The sequence below is a fragment of the Salmo trutta genome, chromosome 15 (genome assembly GCF_901001165.1).
Source record: "Salmo trutta chromosome 15, fSalTru1.1, whole genome shotgun sequence".
NCBI lineage: Eukaryota > Metazoa > Chordata > Actinopteri > Salmoniformes > Salmonidae > Salmo > Salmo trutta.
Genome location: NC_042971.1, coordinates 51,206,251 through 51,218,488, shown reverse-complemented (window position 1 = coordinate 51,218,488; position 12,238 = coordinate 51,206,251). Strand labels below are relative to the sequence as shown.

Here is a 12,238-nt window from a genome sequence, read left to right as displayed (position 1 = left end):
GGAGTTAGCAGCAGAGGAGGAAGGGGTGTGGAGGTCTAGGACTCCTGCCTTGGAGGAGAAGGGGGAGGAGAGGGAAAGTTTGCGGGAGTGGAAGGGGGAGGAGAGGGAGAGTTTGCGGGAGTGGACAGGGGAGGAGGTGAGGGAGGGGGTGGTGAGAGGAGGAGAGGAGAACTTGCGACAGAGACGGGGAGATTTGTTGTTGAAGTGCTCGCCGCCCCACATCCCCTGGTTGGTAGCGAAGAACAACTCCAGAGACCTGAGAGGAGGAGAGGAGAGAAGAGAGGTGTGGGATAAGAAGAGGAGAGGAGAGACCAAAGGTAGAAGAAGATGAGGAGAAAGAAAAAATTGACACACTTATTTCTACTGAGAAAAACGTCATGTGACAAACCTCTGCAACTGGGTCATTTCACGAAATGAGTGCCTTTTGATATTTTAGGTAGAAATTGTGCACAAATATTGAATTTTAAAAGCTTGTTATATTAAATTAAGTGACCTATATACCGCATGGAAAATTCAAGAAATCTGATGTTTTTATATGAATATAAACTTGCTAAAGTGCCAAAATTCAGCATCTTGACATCTTCCTCTGTGCACCCTCTGACTTCTAGGAAGATTTGAACCCACTTAACCCCAACATTTCTCCAAGTTTTCACCATCATTGTAAAGCCCTCATTATTTTGTTGCTTTAAGAAAGTCATTTCTGAAGTATTAAGTCATTTCTGAAGTACTAACTCATTTCTGAAGATGTATTATGTATTTAATGTGATTAGCGATTAAATGTAAGGTAAAAGAAAATGCCTGTTAAGTGTTAATGTTTTTTAAAGAAACATTGAACATCTAATAGTCAGATCATATTGTCAAAGCAGGTTAACTGATTCTCTTTTTGGCCATTTTCTAGTGTTTTGTGGTGGAAAACTGAGCGGGTCGAGCCTTATAAGTCAACCCTGTTACCCATAGATAGGCTAGAAATGTTTAAACAATAAAATAAAAAAAGTGTGACGCTTGCATTCAGTTGCTCCTCCTTGTTGCACAAAGCAAGCTTTCTTTCCCCTGTCACAAGGGGATTTATGGCTGATTTGAGATGAAATCTGTCATGATTCCACCTGTCACAAGAGGGCAGCAGAGACCATCCAGGAGACATTAAATGACACTCAGGTGTGTCCTATTACTAATTATGATTTCCCTCTAAGAGACATTTACATTTACATTTAAGTCATTTAGCAGACGCTCTTATCCAGAGCGACTTACAAATTGGTGCATTCACCTTAAGATATCCAGTGGAACAACCACTTTACAATAGTGAGGTGTGTTTTCTGTTTCGCTTTGCAGTAGCATGATTTCTGTTCCCTGTGTGTTCGTCCCCAGAGTGAGTTGTCCAGTGTTGGTTGTTTTTCCCCAGTATCAATGCTCTACTTTCCGGCTACCCGGATAAAGCACTAAATAAACTTCAATTAGTGCTAAATACAGCTGCTAGAATCCTGACTAGAACCCAAAAATGTGATCATATTACTCCAGTGCTAGCCTCCCTACACTGGCTTCCTGTTAAGGCAAGGGCTGATTTCAAGGTTTTACTGCTAACCTACAAAGCATTACATGGCCTTGGTCCTACCTATCTTTCCGATTTGGTCCTGCCGTACATACCTACACGTACACTACGGTCACAAGACGCAGGCCTCCTAATTGTCCCTAGAATTTCTAAGAAAACAGTTGGAGGCAGGGCTTTCTTAGAGCTTCATTTTTATGGAATGGTCTGCCTACCCATGTGAGAGACACAGACTTGGTCTCAACCTTTGTCTTTACTGAAGACTCATCTCTTCAGTAGGTCCTATGATTGAGTGTAGTCTGGCCCAGGAGTGTGAAGGTGAACGGAAAGGTTCTGGAGCAACGAACCGCCCTTGCTGTCTCTGCCTGGCCGGTTCCCCTCTCTCCACTGGGATTCTCTGCCTCTAACCCTATTACAGGGGCTGAGTCACTGGCTTATTGGTGTTCTTCCATGCCGTCCCTGGGAGGGGTGCGTCACTTGAGTGGGTTGAGTCACTGACGTGGTCTTCCTGTCTGGGTTGGCGCCCCCCCTTGGGTTGTGCCGTGGGGGAGATCTTTGTGGGCTATACTCAGCCTTGTCTCAGGATGGTAAGTTGGTGGTTGAAGATTTCCCTCTAGGGGTGTGGGGGCTGTGCTTTGGCAAAGTGGGTGGGGTTATATCCTGCCTGTTTGGCCCTGTCCGGGGGTATCATTTACATTTACATTTTAGTCATTTAGCAGACACTCTTATCCAGAGCGACTTACAGTAGTGAATGCATACATTTCATTTCATGCATTATTTCTTTTTTTTTTGTACTGGCCCCCCGTGGGAATCGAACCCACAACTCTGGTGTTGCACACACCATGCTGGCGTTGCAAACACCAAGAAGGCCTGTGTATCATCGGATGGGGCCACAGTGTCTCCTGACCCCTCCTGTCTCAGCCTCCAGTATTTATGCTGCAGTAGTTTATGTGTCAGGGGGCTAGGGTCAGTCTGTTATATCTGGAGTATTTCTCCTGTCTTATCCGGTGTCCTGTGTGAATTTAAGTATGCTCTCTCTAATTCTCTCTTTCTTTCTTTCTTTCTTTCTTTCTTTCTTTCTTTCTTTCTCTCTCTCTCGGAGGACCTGAGCCCTAGGACCATGCCTCAGGACTACCTGGCATGATGACTCCTTGCTGTCCCCAGTCCACCTGGCCGTGCTGCTGCTCCAGTTTCAACTGTTCTGCCTGCGGCTATGGAACCCTGACCTGTTCACTGGACGTGCTACCTGTCCCAGAGCTGCTGTTTTCAGCTCTCTAGAGACAGCAGGAGCGATAGAGATACTCTTAATGATCGGCTATGAAAAGCCAACTGACATTTACTCTTGAGGTGCTGACTTGTTGCACCCTCGACAACTACTGTGATTATTATTATTTGACCATGCTGGTCATTTATGAACATTTGAACATCTTGGCCATGTTCTGTTATAATCTCCACCCGGCACAGCCAGAAGAGGACTGGCCACCCCTCATAGCCTGGTTCCTCTCTAGGTTTCTTCCTAGGTTTTGGCCTTTCTAGGGAGTTTTTCCTAGCCACCGTGCTTCTACACCTGCATTGCTTGCTGTTTGGGGTTTTAGGCTGGGTTTCAGTACAGCACATTGAGATATCAGCTGATGTAAGAAGGGCTATATAAATACATTTGATTTGATCCTTATATTTACGTTTATCTTAAATTGTTGATTCCTCATCTGGTCCATTCTCTGCACCTGGGTTCAACCTCCGCCCCTCACAAAATCGTCAACCTTGTAAAGACACTTACTATAGTCATTTTTTTATTTAACCCCTTGAGATGGGAAAACTTGTTTTTCATTAAGTTGAACATGTGCTATTTATAACAGAATGTTACAATTCATGTTACAATATTTTTGTTTTAAAGGATGTACTGTATGAGCTACTGTAGAAGTGAAATGAAGTATGTACTGTATGAACTACTGTATGAGTGAAATTAAGGATGTACTGTATGAACTACTGTATGAGTGAAATGAAGGATCTACTGTATGAACTACTGTATGAGTGAAATGAAGGATGTACTGTATGAACTACTGTATGAGTGAAATGAAGGATGTACTGTATGAACTACTGTATGAGTGAAATGAAGGATCTACTGTATGAGTGAAATGAAGGATGTGCTGTATGAACTACTGTATGAGAGAAATGAAGGATCTACTGTATGAGTGAAATGAAGGAGCTACTGTATGAGAAAAAGGAAGGATCTACTGTATGAGTGAAATGAAGGATGTACTGTATGAACTACTGTATGAGTGAAATGAAGGATGTACTGTATGAACTACTGTATGAGTGAAATGAAGGATGTACTGTATGAACTACTGTATGAACTACTGTATGAGTGAAATGAAGGATCTACTGTATGAACTACTGTATGAGTGAAATGAAGGATCTACTGTATGAACTACTGTATGAACTACTGTAGGAGTGAAATAAAGGAATGAAAGAAAAAGAGTGTTACTCTTGTTGGTCCAGAGCAAGCCGTGTGATCTTCAGACTGTAGTCAGGACAGAGAGACGTGATGGACAGACGATCAGAGGAGTGATACTGAACCCTGTGAGGAGAGGAGGAGGATAGCACAGGAAGAGTAGGTGGAGGAGTGGAGTGGAGGAGCAGAGTGGAGGAGGGGGGAGGAGTAGGGGAGGAGTGGAGGATGGGGGTGGAGGAGGGGAGGAGTAGGGGAGGAGTGGAGTGGAGGAGCAGAGTGGAGGAGGGGGGAGGAGTAGGGGAGGACTGGAGGATGGGGTGGAGGAGGGGAGGGGAGGAGTAGGGGAAGAGTGGAGGATGGGGGAGGAGTAGGGGAGGAGTGGAGGAGAGGAGAGGAGGAGGGGAGGGAAATGGAGGAGGACAGGGGTGGAGGGAGAGAAATGAGAGTGAAAGAGACAGAGATGGTGATGGTCAGCATGCATGTCTAATATATGAGGATTGACGGGGGAAGAGAGAGAATGGATAAAAGAGTGATGGAGTGATGGATGAATGAAAAGACACATATTGTGGATGTGTGTGTGGGTTCATACTGTATATCTTTCTACCTGACCGGTATAGAGGTAAAGGGTTTCTTGTATATGTCGGCCAGTTTGTCCATGACCACAGCAGCGGTAGTAAAGATCCTGTACGTGTGGAGGAAGGTGTTGAGGAAGTCGATGGACAGGAAGCGCAGGTCAGTCAGTCTTTCCAGCAGCCGCTCCACGCTGGCGTAGCGGATCTGGGGGACCTTGCAGGAGTTGAGCGTCTTGCTGAAGCAGATGTCCACATCATCTTTGTGCAGCCGTGCGTCCGACCTGGTGGAACACGTATGAATAAGATCATCAGTCATTGGGTGATCTCCCAGAGAGGGCGAAGGGAATTGGATAACCTGGGGATTATGAACCCTCACTGGTGTAGAAAAGGAAAAAAAAATGATTTAAACTTTATTTGAGCTCTTACTTGATCATGTGCGGCACAGTGACTTTTGAGTTTTCCTCAAACACACTGGTCATCAGGCCATTACAGCGGATATTATCTATACACTATAGACAGAGAGAAATAAATAGTTACAGAATGAAAGACAGAGGGAGAAAAGAGTGGTGAGACACTCATGTCCCTGTCCATGGTGCTGAACCTCTTTCAAAATCAGTGGTTAGAGGTTTGCAGAAGTAGTAGGGGTAGGAGTTGATTTGGGACTGGGCACCTCATCCGCAGGTGTGTTTACCTGACTGATGTCACTGGTCCAGCCAGCTTTCTCCTGGCGGGAGGGAGCCAATAGGATGACAGAGAAGGCGGGGCCATCAGGGGGTTCAACCATGATCTTAAACTCCAGGTGGTTGAAGCCCTGACTTCCTGCATTGTCTACAGAGGGGAGAGAGGGGGAGAGCAAGAGAGAGAGTGAGAGAACAAGTGTGTGAGAGAGAGAGAGAGAGAGAGAGAGAGAGAGAGAGAGAGAGAGAAACAAAGAAACAAAGAGACAAGATTAATAGACTTCTTGCTGATTGGGTGATTGATTTGTTTCATTGATTAAGAAAGACACTTACAGTCCTCATCATTGGCATCCAGCTCCTCTACAAGTGTACATTCTATCAGGGTCAACATCCCGCCCTGCTGTTAGGATCAAAGGGCAGAGGTTAGAGGTCATACATCATGTATAGAGGGAAGGTCAGTTGAGTTAAAATCTGCTTGACATACAAACGTTTCCTACTACCTTGTGTGCAGGTGTTTGACCATGAGAAAGTACATGCATGTGTGTCTGTGTGTGTGTTTGATTCTCACTTTGATCAGGTGCAGCTTGCCCCCGGAGGTGCGTGTGCAGACAAGGAAGTGTTTTGTAAACAGGAAACACTGTCGCTCTCCTTCCTTCTTGAGTGACAGAGAGCCCAGACGGACCTTACTGAGCATGCCCCGTTCATTGCTGGATGGGAGCTGGATCAGAGAGCCTGATGGGTAGATGGAGAGGGGGGATGGTGTGTGTGTATATTTGGTGGGAGGCGGGGAAACAAAAAATATCGGTTACACATACTGTACTACTGATGACAGTTACCGGCAACCATCTTATAATGCTGTGGATTCTGCCTGGTGTGTGTGTGGGTGTTTACACACGTATGTACTCACCCTGTCTGACAAAGGTCTGGCTGGTATCCAGTAATATGTCACAGCCTTCTACGATCATTCTCTCAATGGCCAGATTTTTACGAATGTTCTCTGTATCGCTCACCTCATCATGCATCATCCTGACAACAAAACCACAGTTAGCTACATTATCAACACAACAACTGTTACCTACATTATGAACACAACCACCGTTAGCCACATTATCAACACAACCACTGTTAGCTACATTATCTACACAGCTGCCGTTAGCTACATTATCGACACAGCCAACGTTAGCTACATTATCGACACAACCGCTGTTTGCTGAAAATACATTATCTACACAACCACTGTTAGCTTAAGCTACATTATCTACGCAACCACTGTTAGCGATAGCTACATTAGCTACACAACCACCCTTGGCAACATTATCAACACAACCACTTTCAGCTACATTCACACAGCCACTGTTAGCTACATTATCTACACAACTACTGTTAGCTACAGACACATTATCCACCCAATCACTGTTAGCTACATTATCAACACAACCACAGTTAGCTAAATTATATACACAACCACTGTTAACTACAGCTACATTTTTTACACAACCATTATTTGCTACAGCTACATTATCTACACAACCACCAGTATCTAAATTGTTAACATCCACTGATAGTGACATTCTCTACACAGCCACTGTTATTAACTACAGCTAAATTATCTACACAACCACTGTTAGCTACAGCTACCTTATCTATGCAACCACTGTTAGCTACAGCTACATTAGCAACACAACCACTGTTAGCTACATTATCAACACAACCACAGTTAGCTAAATTATATACACAACCACTGTTAACTACAGCTACATTTTTTACGCAAGAACTATTAGCTACAGTTACATTATCTACACAACAACCCTTAGCTAAATTATCAACAACCATTGTTAGTGACATTACTGTTATTAACTACAGCTAAATTATCTACACAACCACTGTTAGCTACAGCTACCTTATCTATGCAACCACTGTTAGCTAAAGCTACATTTTCTACACAACCACGGTTAGCAACATTATCTACACAACCACTGTTAGCTAGATTATCAACACAACCAGTTAGCTACATAATCAACACAACCCCAGTTATCTGCATTTTCTACATAACCACTGTTAACTACAGCTACATTATCTGCACAACCACTGTTAGCTGCAGCTATATTATCAACACAACCACTGTTAACTACAACTACATTATCAACACAACCATCCTTAGCTACATTATCAACAAAACTACTGTTAGCTACATTATCAACACAACTACTGTTAGCTAAAGCTACAGTATCCACACAGCTACTGTTAACTACATGATCTACACAACCACTGTTAGCTACAGCTACATTATCTACACAACCACCCTTAGCTACACTATCGACACAACCACTGTTAGCTACATTATCAACATGACTACCATTAGCTACAGCTACATTATCCACACAGCCACTGTTAGCTGCATAATCCACACAACCACGGTTAGCTACATAATATACACATCCACCGTTAGCTACATTGTCAACACAAACACTGTTAACTACATTATCACAACAACCACTGTTAGCTACATATACAACATACACGCTGTTATCTACAGCTACAGTTGAAGTCAGAAGTTTACATACACCTTAGCCAAATACATTTAAACTCAGTTTTTCACAATTCCTGACATTTAATCCCAGTAAAAATTCCCTGTTTTAGGTCAGATCACCACTTTATTTTAAGAACATGAAATGTCAGAATAATAGTAGAGAGAATGATTTATGTCAGCTTTCATTTCTTTCATCACATTCCCAGTGGGTCAGAAGTTTACATACACTCAATTAGTATTTGGTATCATTGCCTTTAAATGGTTTAACTTGGGTCAAACGTTTTGGGTAGCCTTCCACAAGCTTCCCACAATAAGTTGGGTGAGTTTGGCCCATTCCTCCTGACAGAGCTGGTGTAACTGAGTCAGGCTTATAGGCCTCCTTGCTCGCACACGCTTTTTCAGTTCTGCCCACAAATTTTCTATAGGATTGAGGTCAGGGCTTTGTGATGGCCACTCCAATACCTTGACTTTGTTGTCCTCAAGCCATTTTGCCACAACGTTGAAGTATGCTTGGGGTCATTGTCCATTTGGAAGACCCATTTGTGACCAAGCTTTAACTTTCTGACTGATGTCTTGAGATGTTGCTTCAATATATCCACATCATTTTCATCCCTCATGATGCTATCTATTCTGTGAAGTGCACCAGTCCCTCCTGCAGCAAAGCACCCCCACAACATGATGCTGCCAACCCCGTGCTTCACGGTTGGGATGGTGTTATTCGGCTTGCAAGCGTACCCCTTTTCCTCCAAACATAACGATGGTCATTATGACCAAACAGTTCTATTTTTGTTTCATCAGACCAGACGACATTTGCAAACCGTAGTCTGGCTTTTTTATGGCAGTTTTGGAGCAGTTGCTTCTTCCTTGCTGAGCGGCCTTTCAGGTTATGTCGATATAGGACTCGTTTTACTGTGGATATTGTCACGTCCTGACCAGCAGAGGGAGTAGTGGTGTAGTATTTTGGTCAGGACGTGGCAGAAGAAGTCTGTATGTGTTGTCTAGTATGTCTGTTTCTGTGTTAGTCTTGTGACTCCTGATCAGGAACAGCTGGGGATCGTTGTTCCTGATTGGGAGTCATATATTTAGGAGTATGTTTGTCACTTGGGTTTGTGGGTGGTTGTGCTAACACTGCTAGTCTTTTGTTTGTTTGTTTGTTTGTTTGTTTGTTTGTTTGTTTGTTTGTTTGTTTGTTTGTTTGTTTGTTTGTTTGTTTGTTTGTTTGTTTGTTTGTTTGTTTGTTTGTTTGTTTGTTTGTTTGTTTGTTTGTTTGTAGCCTGTTAGCCTGTCGTGAGTTCGTGTTTATTGTTTTCCTGTGTATACTTTGCTTTAATTTATTATTCTTTACATTAAAAGATGAGTATCCACATTCCGTCTGCAGTTTGGTCCATACAACACGGCTTCAACTATTATGACAGATATAGATACTTTTGTACGTGTTTCCTCCAGCATCTTCACAAGTTCCTTTGCTGTTGTTCTGGGATTGATTTGCACTTTTCACACCAAAGTACGCTCATCTCTAGGAGACAGAACGCATCTCCTTCCTGAGCAGTATGACGGCTGCGTGGTCCCATGGTGTTTATACTTGCGTACTATTGTTTGTACAAATGAACGTGGTACCTTCAGGTATTTAAAAAAAGGAGAGCCGCACACCCAAGGAGCTCAGTTGCAAAAACTTCAGGCGTTTGGAAATTGCTCCCAAGGATGAACCAGACTTGTGGAGGTCTTGGCTGATTTCTTTTGATTTTCCTATGATGTCAAGCAAAGAGGCACTGAGTTTGAAGGGAGGCCTTGAAATACATCCACAGGTACACCTCCAATTGACTCAAATTATGTCAATTAGCCTAACAGAAGCTTCTAAAGCCGTGACATAATTTTCTGGAATTCTCCAAGCTGTTTAAAGGCACAGTCAACTTAGTGTATGTAAACTTCTGACGTACTGGAATTGTGATACAGTGAATTATACGTGAAATAATCTGTCTGTAAACAATTGTTGGAAACATTACTTGTGTATTGCACAAAGTAGATGTCCTAACCGACTTGCCAAAACTATAGTTTGTTAACAAGAAATTGGTGGAGTGGTTGAAAAACTAGTTTTAATGACTCCAACCTAAGTGTATGTAAACTTCCAACTTCAACTGTACATTATCTACACAACCACTGTTAGCTACAGATACATTATCCACGCTCACTTTGACAGCTCCTCTAGTTTGGACTTGGCGAACTCCAGGCTCTTGCGCTCCACGTGCTCATGAGGTGTGTGTGCCAGCAACTCATGGAGAGTGATGATGTAACGAGGAATCTAAAACACAATGGAAAGATGTCTGAATGTCTGTCAGTCAGGCGACATATAGCTCTACAGGTGAGGAGAGAGGAGGTCTGGGCCATATGGTAGATGTGGAAGTTGAGGGGTTGAAGGTCGGAGGTTAATGAGGTCTGGATGTGTGTATGTGTGTGTGTGCGTGCGTGCGTGCGTTTTACCTGAAACATGGGGTATGTGAGGAAGGTCTCCAGCATGCGTTCCTCACAGGCAGTATTAGTCTCATACTGCTTCAGCAGCTTGTCAAAGTCTCTGTTCTGTTTACAGTTGGCCAGGACCTGCAGGCTGTACTGGTGGTTCCTCACAAACTCCTGGTAGATATTCAGCATGGGCAGCAGAATGTCAAACAGGTCCGCTAGAGAGAGAGAGCAAGAGAGACATTAATACACACATAATAACTTACACTGAACAAAAATATTTAAAAAAAATAAACGCAACCGAGTTACAGTTCATATAAGGAAATGTATAGGCCCTAATCTATAGATTTAACATGACTGGGAACACAGATATGCATCTGTTTGTCACAAATATCATTTTTTAAAGGTAGGGGCGTGGATCATAAAAACAGTCAGTATCTGGTGTAACCACCATTTTCCTCATGCAGCGTGACACATCTCTTTCGCATAGAGTTGATCAGGCTGTTGATTGTGGCCTGTGGAATGTTGTCCCACTCTTCAATGGCTGTGCAAAGTTGCTGCATATTGGTGGGAACTGGAACATGCTGATGCACACGTCAATCCAGAGCATCCCAAACATGCTCAATCGGTGACATGCCTGGTGAGTATTGCAGGCCAGCTTCCAAGAATTGTACAGATCCCTGCAACATGGGGCCGTGCATTATGATGCTGAAACATGAGGTGATGGCGGTGGATGAATGGCACGACAATGGGATTCAGGATCTCGTCATGGTATCTCTGTGCATTCAAATTGCCATCAGTAAAATGCAATTGTTTGAAGCTTATGCCTGCCTTCCCATACAATAACCCCACCGCCACCATTGAAAATTAGTCCCTTTCTTCAACAAGCCATACAAAGCTGGTTACAATTTCAGTTTTATCCTCCAGAAAAGATAGAACAAATATTACAACAAATGTTATGGTTAAACTCAAATTTACTGATTAATAAAAAAACATTCTTTACGGAATATTTTTTTATTTTTTTTAATTATATTTATTAATGATATTATTAATAGAAACTGTGGAGTTATGTCACATATGCAGCTATCGAAAATATATGTGAATGTCTGCTCAATCCGAACTTACAACCAACTGATTGCAGCATTACCACATGGAGGAGGCAAGTAGAAAAGGGAGAAGGTAGGGACTGTTTTGCCTGCCATATATTAAAGATACAAATTGGCTGAAAGGAATTGAGATAAATAGATGAATATACCAGTTTCATTTGAGGACAGAAATGTTGACAGCTGCGCCATACAGGTTGCAAAACAAATGGGATGAGATTTTTGATGTACCGATTCCATGGCACATGGTTTATGAACTGGTACAAAAAACAACATTTGATTCAACACTTGAGTTTTTCAATGGAAATTATCATACAAAATTATCATACAAAATTATTGCCCCCAACAGAATGCTAGTTGAAGTCAGAAGTTTACATGGAGTCAATAAAACTCATTTTTCAACCACTCAACAAATTTCTTGTTAACAAACTATAGTTTTGGCAAGTCAGTTAGGACATCTACTTTGTGCATGACACAAGTAATTTTTCACAGACAGATTATTATTTGACTAGGCAAGTCAGTTTAGAACAAATTCAAATTTTCAATGACAGCCTAGGAACAGTGCCTGCCTTGTTCAGGGGCAGAACAACAGATTTGTACCTTGTCAGCTCAGGGATTTGAACTTGCAACCTTTCAGTTACTAGTCCAACGCCCTAACCACTACGCTGCCGCTCACTTAGAAAATCACTGAATCACAATTCCAGTGGGTCAGAAGTTTACATACACTAAGTTGACTGTGCCTTTAAACAGCTTGGAAAATTCCAGGAAATGATGTCATGGCTTTAGAAGCATCTGATAGGCTAATTGACATAATTTGAGTTAATTGGAGGTGTACCTGGGGATGTATTTCAAGGGTTACCTTCAAACTCAGTGCCTCTTTGCTTGACATCATGGGAAAATCCAAAGA

General features: G+C 42.6%; 1 protein-coding gene across 4 annotated transcripts in view; it reads right to left on the bottom strand.

Moving 5' to 3' along the window:
* The window catches only part of LOC115149278 (ras-specific guanine nucleotide-releasing factor 2), a 68,830-nt gene that overhangs the window by 39,329 nt on the left and 17,263 nt on the right, over positions 1-12,238 (bottom strand). For 3 of the 4 annotated variants that reach the window (XM_029691997.1, XM_029691994.1, XM_029691996.1), the window contains exons 7-16: positions 10,253-10,446; positions 9,964-10,073; positions 6,152-6,270; positions 5,813-5,976; positions 5,578-5,644; positions 5,259-5,395; positions 4,994-5,076; positions 4,600-4,848; positions 4,029-4,121; positions 1-256 (exon numbers count right to left, since the gene is read on the bottom strand). The exon at positions 1-256 is cut by the window's left edge and continues 349 nt beyond it. In XM_029691997.1, the coding sequence (XP_029547857.1) occupies positions 1-256; positions 4,029-4,121; positions 4,600-4,848; positions 4,994-5,076; positions 5,259-5,395; positions 5,578-5,644; positions 5,813-5,976; positions 6,152-6,270; positions 9,964-10,073; positions 10,253-10,446 (1,472 nt within the window). The remainder of the gene's footprint in view (positions 257-4,028; positions 4,122-4,599; positions 4,849-4,993; positions 5,077-5,258; positions 5,396-5,577; positions 5,645-5,812; positions 5,977-6,151; positions 6,271-9,963; positions 10,074-10,252; positions 10,447-12,238) is intronic. The other variant, XM_029691995.1, reaches the window with a different exon arrangement.